At 44.3% G+C, this 19,021-nt stretch overlaps 1 protein-coding gene across 2 annotated transcripts in view; it reads right to left on the bottom strand.

Moving 5' to 3' along the window:
• The window catches only part of parp8 (poly (ADP-ribose) polymerase family, member 8), a 475,386-nt gene that overhangs the window by 130,484 nt on the left and 325,881 nt on the right, over window positions 1-19,021 (bottom strand). For both annotated transcript variants that reach the window (XM_068032748.1, XM_068032749.1), the window contains 3 exons: window positions 16,845-16,911; window positions 15,575-15,703; window positions 11,424-11,979 (listed from right to left, as the gene is read on the bottom strand). In XM_068032748.1, coding sequence (XP_067888849.1) covers window positions 11,424-11,979; window positions 15,575-15,703; window positions 16,845-16,911 — 752 coding nt within the window. The remainder of the gene's footprint in view (window positions 1-11,423; window positions 11,980-15,574; window positions 15,704-16,844; window positions 16,912-19,021) is intronic.

Raw genomic sequence — 19,021 nt, 5'->3', positions numbered from 1 at the left:
CCCCCAGAAGGCTCAATTGTCCCTTTCCAACTAGCACCTTAACCTCCTGACTGGAGGATTTAAAAATGTGCACTTTTTCTTACAGCCAAATCTGGGTTACAGGTGCCGCTTCTCTTCTTATGGCATTCAAAGGACAGCAAGAGTTCTTAGGATATCGTGGCAAATGTTCTTCCATCAACCAAATGTCTAAAATATAACAGGTTGAGTAGTCACTCATCTCACTGCTGTTTCGTTGCTAATTCTGACACAGAACATCTGCTATGTCGCCTACATAGATTGCATAGAATCTGCAACATAGAAACAGGCCATCTAGCCCACTGGTATATGCTGGTGTTTACGCTCCACATGAGTCTCCTCCTACCCCTCAGTGCATTCATCTCAGAGCTGCGCTGGAACATGACAGCCACGTCGGAACCAATAGTGTCAGTGACTGAGCCAGCTGATCCTAATGAATAGTTGGTTTATCCTTGGTGGCAACCCATCACTGCAAGTGAAAAGGGAAATTCAAGCCTATTATGCTTTCAAACATTTTCAATACTCTTCTTAGATGTTTCACTCTTTAACACTGTTTGCTGCTGGAACAATGATAGGTTCAACATATTTCGAATACAAATTGTTGCCTGTGTTTACATACAAGATTAATCAAATTCATAAAATAACACAAATAACAAATAAAAATAACACAACGTGCAGATTTTGCAGGCAGCGCGGAAGTGACAGGGCAAGGCATTCACCTCAAAGAAAGCTGCCCATGAAGATCTAGTGATCTCTGTGGCATGGTTTACCTCTTTTCTGACAGCAGTTTAAATCTGGCGCCAAGTCAGGGGATCTCCAGGCGTCCAGCAACAACGATGTCAGCAAGTAGGTAAGCAGCCAGTCACACTGAAGTAGTCACACACAGCAAGCCAGGAAGTTAAAAGTATTTAATATCCTTCACCTTTAACTTAAATTTTCAGATAATCAAATAAATGATTATGATTGCATTAAGATAGAAGCTAAAGCAAAGATAAACAAATGCTTTTTAAAACAGCATTTATAATTTTTAAAGAAGTAGAATTTTTAACATAATAGAGAAATATGACAAATATTAAATTAGCTTCTCAGGGTGAGTGAGAGTGTTTAGCAGCAATTATGAACTTAGTACACCATTAAAAATCCAGTTACACCTCATTCAACAAGGTCTACCTTTTTCAAAGGTTTTTACAGTGAGACTAATAGTGTAAGAGTGGAAATTCTCAACAATTCAGCACAGTGGTGCAGTGGTTAGCACCGCAGCCTCACAGCTCCAGCGACCCGGGTTCAATTCTGGGTACTGCCTGTGCGGAGTTTGCACGTTCTCCCTGTGACTGCGTGGGTTTTCGCCAGGTACTCCGGTTTCCTCCCACAGCCAAAGACTTGCAGGTTGATAGGTAAATTGACCATTATATATTGCCCTTAGTATAGGTAGGGGGAAGGTGGGGATGTGGTAGGAATATGGGATTAATGTCGGATTAGTATAAATGGGTGGTTGATGGTCAGCACAGACTCGGTGGGCCGAAGGGCCTGTTTCAGTGCTGTATCTCTAAATAGAAATAAAATTTCCCAGTGATTGCTGTCTTGGAGTGTCTCAAGAACGCACCTTCTGGAGAAGTGCACAATCACTGACAACAACTTCTGGATTTCCATGTTATTCTGTGAATGTGCAGACTCCAGAAGGTGCTCTCAGTTTCAGTGGAGCAATGATGACAAATACTGGCAGTCTCATCATCATTACAACAGCAAAATCCAAGCCAATATTACAGAATGTGAAAGTGGGATCCTGGCAAGGATTCTGCAGGCTGAAATCAGTGTGACGTTAACAAAATTGCCTGTTAATTTTAAACCTCTTCATGGCTTAAGCTCATGATGAAAATAAATTGAAGCCCATAATAATTAATGCTTCCCTTTGTAAAGACACAGCAGCAACTTTAAAAAAATGCTATCGTATTTCAGAAGCAGTGGTCTGGCTTTCATTTTTCATTTCAGCAATTTCTAGATGCGCCCTACTCAGAGCCCAGACTGTCCAATCCAACACTAAGCAGGTGTTAAAGCTGATGCTTTAGTCTCTCAGTCAGCATTTTGCTCACAGCAGTGCACATAAGCCCCTGCAGAGTTAGCAAGAATTTGCAATGATGGTGGCTGTGCAGAGCATCTTACACAAACCAGCCAATAAAGATTCTGTTGTAGATAGAGACAATGCACAGTTCAGTGGCTTGCTAGGATTTTCACTGTAAGAAGTATTATGGTTCAAGTGTAATAAGGTTCAATATGGGGAAATGTGAGGTCCTCCACTTTGGTTCTGAGAAAGACAAATTGGAATGTTTTCATGATGACAAGAGAGTAAGAGCAGTGGAGCAGTAAAGAGATTTAGGTGTACACAAATCAGTAAAAACTATATTTTCCAAATTAATTCTTGGGGATGCGGATGCCACTGACAAAGCTGAGTTCTCCTCAAGAAGGTGGAGGTGGGCTTTTTTGAAATACAATTGACTGGCTAAGCCACTTCTGAGGGCAGTTAAGAAATAACCACTAAAATAAAAGCAAAATACTGCGGATGCTGGAAATCTGAAACAAAAACAAGAAATGCTAGAATCACTCAGCAGGTCTGGCAGCATCTGTGGAAAGAGAAGCAGAGTTAACGTTTCGGGTCAGTGACCCTTCTTCGGACTGAGTTCCGAAGAAGGGTCACTGACCCGAAACGTTAACTCTGCTTCTCTTTCCACAGATGCTGCCAGACCTGCTGAGCGATTCCAGCATTTCTTGTTTTTGTTTAAGAAATAACCACGCTGGTGTGAGACTTTGGAGTGAGTTTTAATGTAAAAATTCAGGCAGGTTTGGGTTGGGTTGGTGGTGGGGGGGGGGGGGGGGGTTGCTGTGGTGGGGGGGGGGGGTTGCTGTGGCGGGGGGCTGCAGTTTAAAGTCTGAGAAATTTGTTTATCGACCCAAACCAGCCTTCAATCCACCATTTTCGGCTTTAACTCAGACCAGATGGTGGGCACACAGCCAACCCAACCCAATCCAAGGAGGCTGCGAGTCTCATTGCTATTACACTTTTCAACTTTAACTACAGTCAGCTGGGTTTGCCGAGCATTGGGATAGCCAACATCTAGGTGAGGATTTGGCAAATTCAGGAGGTAAATGCCTTTACACCGAGCTCCAGGATCCAGGTGCCTGCCTGAGGAGGCACCATGATCGTGTCCCTCCCATGACCTTCTCCCAAAGCCTCCGACCACACTATCACAACCAGGCCCCAATCCCCCATCACAACCACACCTTCCCAAGACCCCAACCACCAGGCCTTCGATCACCACTGTGCTCCTGACCCCTCCTCATCTTGGCTTCTGATCCCTCCGAGGCCTCCAATCTCCAATTCTCCCCCTCTCCCTTTTCAGTCCCCTGACCTCCTCCCAACTCCTGGGATCAGCAGCCCACAAGATCACAATCCAATCGATTCCCATCCTCTTCTCCCTGCTGATCCAACCAAACTTCTCTCCTCCAAATCAACAACCCCTTCTCACCCTTAATGAACCCCGCTTCTCGACTCTGAATATACCCTCCCTCCTCTACCTTTAATCAACTCCTCCACTCTACCCCAATCACCCCCCACTCTACCCCAATCACCCCCCACTCTACCCCAATCAACCCCCACTCTACCCCAATCAACCCCCACTCTACCCCAATCAACCCCCACTCTAACCCAATCACCCCCACTCTACCCCATTCAACCCCCACTCTACCCCAATCACCCCCACTCTACCCCAATCACCCCCCACTCTACCCCAATCAACCCCCACTCTACCCCAATCAACCCCCACTCTACCCCAATCAACCCCCACTCTACCCCATTCAACCCCCACTCTACCCCAATCACCCCCACTCTACCCCAATCACCCCCCACTCTACCCTAATCAACCCGCACTCTACCCCATTCAACCCCCACTCTACCCCAATGACCCCCCCACTCTACCCCAATCACCCCCACTCTGCCCTAATCAACCCCCACTCTACCCCAATCAACCCCCACTCTACCCCAATCAACCCCCACTCTACCCCAATCACCCCCCACTCTACCCCAATCAACCCCCACTCTACCCCAATCACCCCCACTCTACCCCAATCACCCGCCACTCTACCCCAATCACCCCCCACTCTACCCCAATCAACCCCCACTCTACCCCAATCACCCCCACTCTACCCCAATCACCCGCCACTCTACCCCAATCACCCGCCACTCTACCCCAATCACCCCCCACTCTACCCTAATCAACCCCCACTCTACCCTATTCAACCTCCACTCTACCCCAAATTTCCCACCACTCTACCCTAATCACCCCCCACTCTACCCCAATCACCCCCACTCTACCCCAATCACCCTCCACTCTACCCCAATCACCCCCCCCACTCTACCCCAATCACCCCCCACTGTACCCCAATCAGCCCCCCACTGTACCCCAATCAACCCCCATGCTCTACCCCAAACAGCCCCCACTCTACAGAAATCACCCCTCACTCTACTCCAATCAACTCCCACACTCTACACCAAACAGCCCCCACTCTACACCAATCACCTGCCCCACCCTAACCCAATCATCCCCCATTCTACCCCATCACACCCTACCCTACACCAATCATCCCCCCACTCTACCCCAAACAGCCCCCATTCTACCCCAAACAGCCCCCACACTCTACCCCAAACATCCCCCACTCTACACCCATCATCTTTCCACTGTACCTCAATCATTCCCCACTCTTACCCAATCACCTGTGCCTTTCTAAGTGACAGTTTATCCTGTCTCTCTCAATATATTCCAATAATTTGCCCACTACTGAGGTCAGACTGACTGGCCTGTAATTATTAGGTCTATCCTTTGCTCCCTTTTTAAACAGAGATACAATGTTAGCAATTCTCTAGTCCTCTGGCACCACACCTGTATCCAGTGAGGACTGGAAAATGATGGTTAGACCTTCTGCTATTTCCTCTCTTGCTTCTTTTAACAGCCTAGGATACATTTCATCTTGCCCTGGTGATTTATCACCTTTCAAGGATGCTAATCCCATTAATACTTCCTCTCGCCCTATGTTTATCACATCCAATACTTCACACTTTTCCTCCTTAACTACAGTATCTACATTGTCCCTCTCTTTTGTAAAGGCAGACGCAAAGTATTCATTAAGAATTGTACCAACATCTTCTGTCCCTACACATAGGTTACCTTTTTGTTTTTTTATGGGCCCTACTCTTTCCTTAGTTATCCATTTAGTCTTAATGTATTGATAACACATCTTTGGGTTCACCTTGATTTTGCTTGCCAATATTCTTTCATGCCCTCTCTTTGCTTTCCTAATTTGCTTTTTGACTTCACCCCTCCACTTTCTATACTCTTCCCAGCTTTCTGTAGTATTGCGTTCTCGGTGTCGGATATAAGCTTTCCTTTTCTGTCTTATCTTATCCTGTAGGCTCCTTGACATCCATGGGGCTCTAGATTTGGCCGCCTCACCCTTTTGCTTTGTGGGAACATATTTACCCTGAACCCCTTGGATCTCCCCTTTGAATGCCTCCCACTGTTCTGGCACTGATTTACGTTCAAGCAGCTGTTTCCAGTCCACTTTGGCTAAATCACTCCTCAGTTTAGTAAAATTGGCCTTGCCCCAATTGAGAACTCTAACTCCAGTTCTATCTCTGTCCTTTTCCATAATTATGTTAAAACTGACTGAATTATGATCACTACCACCAAAATGCTCTCCCACTGCCACTCCTTCCACCTGCCCATCTTCATTTCCTGAAACTAAGTCTAAAATTGTGCTCTCTCTTATTGGGCTTGCTACATACTGGGTAAAAAAGTTCTCCTGGATGCATCTCAAGAATTCTGCTCCCTCAATTCCTTTCACACTAAAACTATCCCAGTTAATATTGGGGTAATTAAAATCCCCGACTATTACTGCCCTATTGTTCTTGCACTTCTCAGCGATTTGCCTATGTATCTATTCTTCTATCTCCCTCTGACTGTTTGGGGGTCTATAGTACACTCCCAGCAGTGCGATTGCCTCTTTTTTCTTCCTTAGCTCAATCCATATGGCCTCATTTGATGAACCTTCCAACATGTCATCTCTCCTCACAGCTGTACTAGTTTCCTGGACCAAAATTGCCACTCGCCCTCCTTTCTTATACCCCTCCCTATCACATCTGAAAACCCTGTAACTCGGAACGTTGAGTTTCCTGTCCCTCCTTAAGCCATGTTTCTGTAATAGCTATGATGTCATACTGTCACGTGTCTATCTGTGCCCTCAGCTCATCTGCTTTATTTGCTATACTCCTTGCATTGAAATAGATACCCTTGAGCACTGCCAAACTCTTATTTCAATTTTCTAACCCTCGTTTCTTCTGTCTTCCAGATTCATCCATTACTTTTCCGCCTTCGATTTTAATTTCTGATTTTGTCCTAGCTGAGTCTACCCTCAGGTCCCCATCCCCCTGCCAAACTACTTTAAACCCTCCCCAACAGCACTAGCAAAACGTCCCGCAAGAAACTCATTCCCGGCTCTGTTCAGGTTCAACCTGTCCAGTCTATACAGATCCCATCTTCCCCCAGAGCCGGTCCCAATGTCCCAGGAATCTGAAGCCCTCCCTCCTGCACCATCTTTCCAGCGTCGCATTCATCTGTCTTATCCTTCTATTTCAATACTTACTTGCACGTGGCACTGGGAATAATCCAGAGATTATGACTTTTGAGGTCCTGTTTCCATATTTCTTACCTAGCTCCCTAAATTCTGACTGCAGGACCACATCCCTCTTTCTACCTATGTCATTGGTTTCGATGTGGACCATCACTGCTGGCTGTTCACCCTCCCCCTTCAGGATACTCTGCAGCCGCTCAGTGACATCCTTGACCCTGGCACCAGGGAGGCAACACACCATCCTGGATTCATGTCTGCGGCCACAGAAACATCTATCTGTTCCCCTGACTACTGAATCACCTATCACTATGGCTCTTCCAGTCTTCCCTGTACCCCACTGTGCAGCTGACCCACCTGTGGTGCCATGGACTTGGTTCTGGACGCACTCCCCAGGTGAAGCATCACCTTCCTCAGTTTTCAGAACTGAATACCTGTTGAGGGGTCCCCTGCACTACCTGTCTGATTCTTTTTGACTGTCTGGTGGACACGCATTCTCTCTCTCCCTGCATGTTCTTAAGCTGTGTGGTGACCACATCTTTAAACGTGCTTTCCACATAGCTCTCATCCTCATAAATGCACTGCAGTGTCGTCAGCTGCTGCTCAAGTTTCAAAACCTGGAGCTCAAGCTGCTTCAATTGATGACGTTTCTGCACAAATGGTTCTCTAGGATACGGGAAGCGTCCTGGAGCACAGGAGATGCACTCTCGAGATTGAAGCAACCCTGCCATTGCTTTATTTATTAGTTGACCCTTTGCTACTGCTAAAATAAAACCTTACCAATACTACAACAGCTTAGAATTATTAATAAAGCCTGACTAGTACTGATAAATCCTACTAAAAATCAATACAGTTAACTAGTTAAAATAAAACTTACTCAAAAAAAAACAGCTACTCATTTGTTCCTTATTATTAAGCTATTTACACACGCACCCTAAAACTGGTGTACTAACTCAGCTATTTAGAGTTATTCCCTAACAGCACTTACTCACCAACCAATCACCTTGCAGCTTTCCTGTGACATCAATGCTCACTTTGTTTTCAAATCTTGGCACGCCTGGACTCCTCTCTGCTGCTCTCCCGGAAGGTACGTGCTCTTGCTCGCGATCCTCGGGCTGTATTCATCTGCTCCTCGCTCCGTGGTCTTCCCGCGGATCCACTCCTGTCCGCTGCTCTCCCAGAAGGTAAGTGACTTGTGCCTTGTAGATGGTGGACAGGCATTGGAAAGTCAGGAGGTGAGTTACTTGCCACAGAATTCCCAGCCTCTGACCTGCTCTTGTAGCCACAGTATTCATATGGCTGGTCCAGTTCAGTTTCTGGTCAATGATGGTCCCAGGATGTTGATAGTAGGTAATTCAGTGATGGTAATGCCAGTGAATGTCAAGGGGAGATGGTTAGATTCTCTCTTGCTTGAGATGGTCATTGCCTGGCACTTGTGTGGTTCGAATGTTACTTACCACTCATCAACCCAAGCCTGAATATTGTCCAGTTCTTGCTGCATTTTCACATAGACTGCTTCGGTATCTGAGGAGTCGCGAATGGTGCTGAACATTGTACAACCATCAATGAACATCTCCACTTCTGACCTTATGACTGAAGGAATATCATTGATGAAGCAGCTGAAGATGGTTGGGCTTAGAATACTACCCTGAGGAACTCCTGTAGTGATGTCCTGGGACTGAGACGATTGACCTCCAACAACCACAACCATCTTCATTTGTACTAGGTATGACTCCAACCAGCGGAGAGTTTTCCCCCTGATTCCCATTGACTCCAGTTTTGCTAAGGCTCCTTGATGCCATACTCGGTCAAATGCTGCCTTGAAGTCAAGGGTAGTATCCCTCACCTCACCTCTGAAGTTCAGCTCTTTAGTCCATGTTTGGACCAAAGCTGCAATGAGGTCAGGAGATGAGTGGCACTGGCAGAACCCAAACTGAGCGTCAGTGAGCAAGTTATTGCTGAGTATGTGCCGCTTGATAGCACTGTCAACGACACCTTCCATCACTTTGCTGATAATTGGGAGTAGACGGATAGGGCGGTAATTGGCCAGGCCGCATTTGTCCTGCTTTTTGTGCACAGGACATACCTGGGCAATTTTCCACATTGCTGAGTAGATTCCAGTGTTGCAGCTGTATTGGAACAGCTTGGCTAGGGTGTGACTAGTTCTGGAGCACATGTCTTCAGTACAATTGCTGGAATGTTGTCAGGGCCCACAGACTTTGCAGTATCCAGTGCCTTCAGCCGTTTCTTGATATCACATGGAGTGAATCGGATTGGCTGAAGACTGGCATCTGTGCTGCTGGGGTCCTCAGGAGGAGGCCGAGATGGATCATCCACTCGGCACTTCTGGCTGAAGCTGGATGCAAAATGCTTCAGCCTTATCTTTTTCACTGATGTATTGGGCTCCCCCATCGTTAAGGATGGGGATATTTGTGGAGCCTCCTCCTCCTGTCAGTTGTTTAATTATCCACCACCATTCACGACTGGATGTGGCAGGACTGCAGTGCTTAGATCTGATCCGTTGGTTGTGGGATTACTTAGCCCTGTCTATTGCATGCGGCTTCTGCTGTTTAGCATGCATGTAGTCCTGTGTTGTAGCTTCACCACTTCATTTTTAGGTATGCCTGGTGCTGCTCCTGGCATGCCCTCGTGCACACTTCATTGAACCAGAGTTGGTCCCCCGGCTTGATAGTAATTGTAGAGTGGGGAATATGCCAGATCATGAGGTGACAGATTGTGGTTGAATACAATTCTGCTGCTGCTGATGGCTGTTGTAGAGGGGAAATGGCCAAAGTCAGATTTTCTCCAGAGAGAGTCTCTGACACTGTGACATTACAAAGCAGCCCTACTGTGACCTCCAAACTCTCATCACAAACATCCAGTGACAGTACAAAACCTTACTTCACACTATTGGGATACCATGTGATTTATAAAATACCTACAATGTCAATAGTTTAAAGTTAAAGATAGGACAGCTCTAGTTCAAAATATATCATGGGCTGGATTTTATGCTCCATTGGAAGGCGGGTTATATGGCCAGGGCAGTGGGGGTGGGGGGAGCAGCTGGCAGGGAGGGGATGGTGCCAGAGTCGTCCGGCATGGAATCCGATGCCGTAATGCTGTTTTCCGATTTTCTGTTAGGCGGCCAAGTTCCGTGGCAGCACCTACACTGCAATGCGATGAGATCGTAATTTGAAATCTGTTACATACAGTTTTGCATGAATTTGTGGGCTGGAATTTATAAGCTCACTGCTGATCTTGGCCATGAGGCCTCACCGCCACCGGCAATATGGGGCTGGGCCTTCCCAGCATCGAGGCTCGTGTTGGGCATCTGCTGGTGGCTTTTTCTGGCTACCCGGCCATGACCCCCGACGTTGGGGGGGCTGTAAAATTCAGCCCTGTACCTAATTCACTGTGATCCAACCAGGCGTTCACAATCTTATGCATGATGTGTGGCACTCATGTGCCTTCACTTACCCATCTTTCAAAAGTTGGCACCACTGAGGTGAGAGACATTGGTGTCTGCAAAGTTTAGGTAAGTTATCTGTTGTAATCTTGTGGATTTTGTTTTCTCAAATCGGGCATTGCCGCTGTGCTCAATCTGCTCGTGTGAGGGAAGGAGGGAACTCTGCAAGTAGATACTGTTAGGGTAGAGGGTAGAACTCTGCAAGTGGATACTGTTTGGGGGAGAGGATAGAACTCTGCAAGTGGATACTGTTTAGGGGAGAGGGTAGAACTCTGCAAGTGGATACTGTTTGGGGGAGAGGATAGAACTCTGCAAGTGGATACTGTTTAGGGGAGAGGGTAGAACTCTGCAAGTGGATACTGTTTGGCGGAGAGGATAGAACTCTGCAAGTGGATACTGTTGGGGTAGAGGGTAGAACTCTGCAAGTGGATACTGTTTAGGGTAGAGGGTAGAACTCTGCAAGTGGATACTGTTTAGGGGAGAGGATAGAACTCTGCAAGTGGATACTGTTGGGGGGAGAGGGTAGAACTCTGCAAGTGGATACTGTTTAGGGGAGAGGGTAGAACTCTGCAAGTGGATACTGTTTAGGGGAGAGGGTAGAACTCTGCAAGTGGATACTGTTGGGGTAGAGGGTAGAACTCTGCAAGTGGATACTGTTGGGGTAGAGGGTAGAACTCTGCAAGTGGATACTGTTTCGGGGAGAGGATAGAACTCTGCAAGTGGATACTGTTTGGGGGACAAGGTAGAACTCTGCAAGTGGATACTGTTGGGCGGAGAGGATAGAATTCTGCAAGTGGATACTGTTGGCGGGAGGAAGGAGGGACCTCTGCAATCCAACATCAGGAGATGCCATTAACAGCATCACCAATGCTGCCCCCGCCACGTAATTGCGGGGGGAACGGGCGCCATCATAATGCTAAGTGGCCGCCTGTCACATAATCACAGGCAGGACTGCTGCCATTCTTCACACCCTCTGCCACTCTCGGCGGCGGGATATTAAAATCCAGCCCCACGTACCTGCAGCACAGACTTACGTCCAATGTAAGACTACTGCAATCTTGATTTGCACATTCTAACCAATGCTGTAATTCAATTTTAACCTCGATGTTAATGGCATTCATTCTGAATGCAAATGTTTGAGATCAGAATAGCTAATTGTCTATGCTCCTCTACCTTTCATTAATGTAAGTTTGAATGAAATCCCATTATTAAGTTCACATTCAGGAAATATAAAAAGAGAAAAATTAAAATGAGAAATTTTACATACCGTAGGCTGTGATGAAGAGGAAGGCGCTAATATGCCAATGAGACCTGAGGTAAGTGAGAGTCTTCTACCCTCAGAAGTGGGCTCTTTGCACAACTCTGTTTTACCCACTTTGGCATTGCTGGAGTAGGACCTGCTCAGCAGTTTGTGGTGTTTCAGTCCATCTGAGTCCTCCGTCTTCAGAGTGCTGGAACAGGATTTGCTGAGCAGTTTATGTGGCTTCGGGGCACTGTTGTGCTCACATCTGGGGTCACCAGAACATGTCCTGTTCAGTAACTTATGGGGCTTCAAAGGAAGATTTTCATCAAGCCTCATGGTAGCAGAACATGACCGACTTAAAAGTTTATGTGGCTTTGTAGAACTAGCCTGTTCAGCTCTGGGGTCACTGGAGAAAGAACGGCCAAGAGCTTTGTGAGGTTTGGAGTCACAACCATCTTCCACCTTGACAGTATTGGAACAGTTCCTCTTTAACAGTTTCTGTGACTTTGGAATACCATCTTGTTCTGGTTTCAACTTTGATTTGCTTTTGCCACATCCAGGTGGAGGATAACTTGGCGACCTAAAATTGAATCAATGATATTTTCAGTTTTAAATTTGAAGATACTTCTAAATGTGTACAATGGACAATGACTACTAGGAACTCTTTTGCATAAATTCAATGATAGATTAAAATCATAACATATTAATCCAGCACATTATGGTTCTAACAAAATTGTGTATACTTTATAAATTAGATTCATGCACCTTTATTGATAGACTGAAAACAGGTTGACTTACAGGTATTCTTGTTATGGGCAATGGGCAGATCAGCTCAGTTGATAAGCACATTTAATTTGTAGGTTTGCCTCTGACAACAAGAGTGACAGTGAAGTAATTGGCCCATCAACAATGCCATGAGAGGCAATGGCACTCTTCTTGAGAGGAGGTATTTTGAGGTGCATTCGATGGTTGGGTGCTGGAACTTGCATCGGGCTTGGATGTGGGTGGACTGAGCTCCCAGACCAGCAGTGTGGTTTTGAATGTTTTCTCAACAGCAAGAAATATTCTAGTCAGAATGAGGGTCAAGAATTTTGAGCAACTTGTGTTCAATTTGTGCTGGTGATATTTATGATAAATCCGCTAAATGAACAGGTTATTAGAGTCAGGCAATGCTACAATGGATAGAAGATGATTACTGGATGAATAAATAGCACAAACCTTGCTGAACAGAATTGAAAATTATAGGTCTTGGCTTCCGATCTGGTAGTGCCCTTCAATACTGATCCTACTAGAATTTATGAGGTTAATGGGAGGGCACCTCATTAGCTGATGAACGTGAATGGCTCAACTTCCATAAATTTCAGTTCCATAATATTTAGACTTGAAAATGTTGGAGGAATTTTGGGTGGGGACACAGTGAACCAGATGGGCAGATGGAAATTTGATCTTGCCACACTTCCTGTGGCACAATGGTGCTACTAAAATTCCAGAGGACTGAAGCTCTGCTAACATTGTACCATTGTTTAAAAATGGAGAAAGAGATAGACCACGTTCTTACAGGCCAGTCAGCTGAGCCTTAGTGGTGGGTAAATTATTGGAAGAAATTCTGAGGGACAATATTGATGTCATATAGAAAGGCACGGATTAATCAAGGACAGTCAGCATTGATTTGTTCAGGGAAGGTTGTGTCTGACTAACTTGATTGAATTTTTTGAGGAGGTAACAAGGAGGGCCGATGAGCGTAGCATGTTTGAAATAGCCTACATGGATTTTAGTAAGGCTTTTGACAAAGTCCCACATGGTAGACTGGTCAGAAAAGTAAAAGCCCATGGGATCCAAAGGAAATTGGCAAATAGGATTCAAATTTGGCTCAGAGACAGGAAGCAAAGTTTAATGGTTTTGTGACTAGAAGGCTGTTTCAAGTGGGGTTCCACAGGGCTCACTACAAGGTCCCTTGGTGTCTGGTATATATCAATGATTTAGACTTAGATGTAGGAGGCATGATTAAGACGTTTGCAGATGATACAAAAAGTGGTCGTGTGGTTGAAAGTGAGGAAAAAAGTTGTAAACTGCAAGAATACATCAACGGACTGCTCAGGTGGGTAGAAACATCGTATATGGAATTCAATCCAGAGAAGTGTGAGGTAATGCAGTTGAGAAGGACAAAAAAGGGAATACACAACAAATGGCAGGATATTGAGAAGTGTAGTGGAACAAAGAGACCTTGGAGTGCATGTCCACGGATCACTGAAGGTAGCAGGACAGGTAGATAAGGCGGTTGAAAAGACATAAGGGATACTTTTCTTAGTGAATGGAAGCATAGTGGTTATGTTCCTGGATCTAGTAACCCAGAAGCCTGAACTATTGATCCAGAGATGTGAATTCAAATCTCATTACAGCAGTTGGGGAATGTTTTTTTTTTAGAACATTACAGCGCAGTACAGGCCCTTCGGCCCTCGATGTTGCGCCGACCTGTGAAACCATCTGACCTACGCTATTCCATTTTCATCCATATGTCTATCCAATGACCACTTAAATGCCCTTAAAGTTGGCGAGTCTACTACTGTTGCAGGCAGGGCGTTCCACGCCCTGAATTTAATTGAATTTAATTTCAATGTTCCATGTAACTGAATTTAATTCAGTTAATAAATAACTCAGGAATAAAAAGCAAGTATCATTAATCTTGACCATGAAACTATAGCATTGTCATAAAAACCCATTTGGTTCACTATGAAAGGGTTTAGGGAAGGAAAGCTGCTCTCCTTATCCGACCTAGCCTACATGTGAGACCAAACCCATAGCAAGATGGTTGACTCGTAACTGCCTTCTGAAATGGTCTGGTTTGTCTTGCAGGCCAATCAAACCAAAAAAGTCTAATAAGAATGAAACCGGGCAACTACCTGGCTCAGACTGCAATGGTTCAACAAGACAGCTCATCACCAGCTCTTCAAGGACAATTAGGGATAGACAATAAATGCTTGACTTGCCAGCGATGCCCACATGCCATGAAAGGATTTTTAAAATGGAGCTGAGGCTTAGAATATATGCACAGGGAGGTTATGCTTGAACTGTTTAAAACATTAGTTAGGCCACAGTTAGAACACAGTGTACAGTTCTGGTCACCACATTGCAGAAAGGATGTGATTGCACTGGAGAGGATGAAAAGGAAATTGATGAGGATATTACCAAGAGTAGAGAATTTTAGCTATGAGGAAAGATTGGATAGGCTGGGGTTGTTTTCTTTAGAAAAGAAATGGCTGAGGGGAGATTTAATTGAGGTGTATAAAATAATGAGGGTCCTAGATTGAGTGGATAGGAAGGACCTATTTCCCTCAGCAGAGAGGTCAATAACTACAGGGCAGAGATTTAAAGTAATTGGTAGAAGGTTCAGAGGGTAGTTGAGGAGAAATTCTTTCACAGAGGGTGATGGAACTCACTGCCCGAAGGGGTGGTAGAGGCAGAAACCCTCATTACATTTAAAAAGTATTTGGATATGCAATTGAGGTATCGTAAGCTACAGGGTTATGGACCAACAGCCAGAAAGTGGGATTGTGCTGGATAGCTCTTTTCCAGTTGGCATGGACTGCAGCCTCACAGCTCCAGTGACCCGGGTTCAAATCTGGGTACTGCCTGTTTACTGTGGAGTTTGCAAGTTCTCCCTGTGTCTGCGTGGGTTTCCTCCGGGTGCTCCGGTTTCCTCCCACAGCCAAAAGACTTGCAGGTTGATAGGTGAATTGGCCATTACAAATTGCCCCTAGTATAGGTAGGTGGTAGGGGAATATAGGGACAGGTGAGGATGTGGTAGGAATATGGGATTAGTGCAGGATTAGTATAAATGGGTGGTTAATGGTCGGCACAGACTCGGTGGGCCGAAGGGCCTGTTTCAGTGCTGTATCTCTAAATCTAAAATCGAAATCTAAAATGTGTCAAATGGCCCTGCACTATAAATATTTATGATTCTATGATTATTAACCCATACACCTTAATAGTATGTTTTAAAAAAGAAAGTTTAAAAAGCCCACTGGCATTTAAGTGTGATTTGTAAGGCCAGTATTCCCACAGCTGTCAGAATGGGCACTAAGTGCATTTGTGGTCACAAAATGATAAATCAATGCCCAGTTTCAAGTAGAACTAATACCAGTGGAGTTAATCTTTCCTGAGGTTTGTCACATTACCTGCGCAACGATGAAAAAATATGCAGAGGGGATTTCACCTTCTTCTCACTAATCTTTTTGCCATGGGGACAGTTGAGCTTCTCTTTGCTGTTCTGCTTCCACTGGTGTGTAACAAAAGTCTGCATAATTCTGCAGGAATAATAAACTGGAAATGTCAAAACTGCTGAATGAATGAAGTATGCGTTAGTCCCTATAGTTTTGGAATGACAATTCAGTTCCATCTCATTAAGGCATTATTCAAGCTTCAAGCTTGGCAATTTATTTGTGTGGCCCAGGCTAAATCACTCCAGGTAAAAATATGGTCTCCGTACATACACTATGAGTAATTGTATCTGTAAATCCGACCTCATATTATGCTAGTTTCCTTCTGCTGACTCACTCCTGGATATGTGAGCAACTCATTGGAACTTGTCATCTGTTCTGCCAGAAATCTGGAGATACCCTTCAAATTCCTGTTTGACAGTCTCTCATCTCAGCTGAAAAGCTACTGAATAGCTGTTTTTACTTCTGTTGTATAACAATCAAAGTGAAAATATTGTCTCTCTTGACAGAAAAATTGTGCTGCAGGGGATGCCAGTGAATGGGCATTCTGCTACTCGAGACCTTACTTGCAGCTCTGCAATATGTAAAGCAGCTGGTACTCTGGGATCTACCACACACACATTGTAAGGTAGGTTTTAGAGTGCCAGTGGCAACTACGGTGCCACTGCAATTCATACTTTGAACTACAGACCTTCTCTGATGGCTCTGTAAAGATCAGTAATGTGAAAATGGGTAGATTTAGAAAGCGTTGCCTACTTATAGCCAGAACAGAATGGGTGCTTATGGCATTCAATACTGCCAATGGCGGTTGGTAATAATTTCTATCTTATTTATATTGCAGCGACAACAACAACTTGCATTTATGTAACACCTTTCATGACCTCAGGCTGTCCCAAAGTGTTTTACAGTCAATGATGCACTTTATTGACCAGTAAACAATGTGGCAGTCAATTTGTACACAGCATGGTTCCACAAACAGCAATGTGATAATGACCAAATAATCTGTTTTAGTAGTATTTGTTTAGGGATAAATATTGGCCTGGACACTGGGAAGAACTCCCCTGCTCTTCTTCGAAATAGTGCCATGAAATCTTTTACATCCACCTGAGAGGGCAGACAGGACCTCAGTTTAACATCTCATCTGAAAGCACCTCAGACAATGCAAGGTGCTACAAAAATGCAGGTTGTTGCTGCTCTTTAAATATCATCATTTTGCTGAAAGACTTACTTTTTCAATTGATGTCCCAGTCCAAATCGATCCTTTGTTGATGTCTGGAAAACATCAACTGTTGGAACTGTAGAATTACAGGAGAGAGAAACATAGCATGTTATTAGGAAAACGTGAATAAAAGCATAATAGTCTTTAATGTGTTAGAAATAAGAAGCTCTCAAAGGCTATAAATGCCTTGTCTTCTGTAAATTATTTATATACACTGACTGGTTTAATTGCCCACTGACTGGGAATGAATGATCTCGATGTCACAGCTCCAATTACAGTAAATTAAGAACTGTGGGAATGAATTTGTTAAATACAGTCCTTCAAATGGAAATGGGCCCGGATAAAGAGCAGTAGGACATTGGGCTTGACACACCAGAGAATAAAACTATGCTCATTCATTCAGAGGTTATAGGTCAGTAAATCGTTATTCACAAATAAAATCAAATTTGAATTAAGTACAAACATGACCAAAATGGGGGATATACTTTTTTCTCTTTTTTAACATATCTATAACTTGGACAAAATTTGGCAGCGTCTATTTTTGTATTTATCATGTGCATACCTGTAAATGTAACATTCTATTTCACCCTTCCCCTCTCCAAAAAGACCACTCAGCCCCTATGTTTCTATGGAGACATACTGTTGAATACACAGCAGTGAGAGTCAAGAGGCCATATCTTCCTGTTTGTTAAATATAATGAAAAAGCCTAAGCTCTTAAAATATTGATAGAAAACACAAATGGACTATTTGTCCATGTTTAGCTATATCTACCCTTCCAGATCTAGATTTACAAACATTAGTGAAAAGCTAGTTATAAAAAGAAATGATTTGTGTTTGTTAAGGCTTTGTTAAAGTCATTAATGGTAGAGAAGATGCTTAGAGTCACAGGTTCTGCAGTTGCACAGCCAAATCAAAAATGTCAAGCTTGATGCCATCCAGGATGAAGCAGCCTGCTTGATCGGCACCCCATTCACTACCTTAATTATCTGCTCCCGCAGTCACCGATGTTCAGTGGCTGCAGCATGTACCGTCCACAAGAATTTTTCAAAAGCACCTCCCACCCTGTGGTCTCCATCGCCTAGAAGGACAAGGGCAGAAGGTGCATGGGAACACCATCACCTTAAGGTCCCCTCCATGTTGCACACTATCCCTACTTGGAAATATATTGCCTTTCTTTCATCATTGCTGGGTCAAAATCCTTGAAATCCCTACCTAACAGTATTGTGGGTGCACCTACATGACACGGACTACAGCGGTTTAAGTGGAAGGTGGCTCACCACCACCATCTCAAGAGCAATTAGGGAGCGCCATATCTTGAGAACAAATACATTTTTAAAAGGCCAGATTTCCATGAGTTTAATGATGGGAAGATTTTAAAGGATCAGCACAGCATTGACTGAAGTCAATATGGTAGCAGACTTTGGGTGAAGGATCCTGTCAAATTAAAATAAAAACAGAAAATGCTGGAAATACTCAACCGGTCAGGCAGCATTTGCAGAGAGGGACAGTTAAACTTTCAGGTCGGAGACCTTTCATCAGAACTGGGAGGTTAGAAATATAATAGGTTTTGAGCAAATGAAAGGGTGAGGGTGGGAAAAAGAATAAAAGTGGAGGTCGGTGACAGGGTGGCGGGCAGGAGAGATAAAATGGAAAAAAAGGGTTCATAGTGTATGGCTAAAGGGATTGGTAATGGGACAAGTAAAGAAACAAAAGATGTGTCTAGAGGAGGTATGACTGGCAGCTGCCTGAAAGAAAAGAAAAGGAAAAGAGAAACAAGAGACAAAAAGCAGCAAAGATAAAAGAAAATGGGGGTAGAGGATGCAATCTAAAATTGTTGAACTCAGTGTTGAGTACAGAAGGTTATAAAGTGCTCAGTCAAAAGATGAGATGCTGTTCCTCGAACTTGCAATGAGCTTCATTGAAACACTGCAGAAGGCTGAGGACAGAGAGGCCAAGGAAAAAGAAGATACAAACAGACAAGGAGGAAATGTAAAGAAAAAAATTAAATGCAGGAAAAAAAATGTAAAGATAGAAAGATATAAAATGTCTGGAAAAGAATACAGTTCAGGTTGATTTCACATTTTTGGAGTTAGTAATTCGCATATTGTTTAAACCATCTGCATTCTTTCTGCTCCAGTGATGTAGAAGATGCTGGTGGAATTCCCATATCATTTCCAAAGTCAGA

Source organism: Heterodontus francisci, chromosome 1, assembly GCF_036365525.1.
Source record: "Heterodontus francisci isolate sHetFra1 chromosome 1, sHetFra1.hap1, whole genome shotgun sequence".
In the NCBI taxonomy this organism is placed as follows: domain Eukaryota; kingdom Metazoa; phylum Chordata; class Chondrichthyes; order Heterodontiformes; family Heterodontidae; genus Heterodontus; species Heterodontus francisci.
This window is presented reverse-complemented; position numbering and strand designations above follow the sequence as displayed.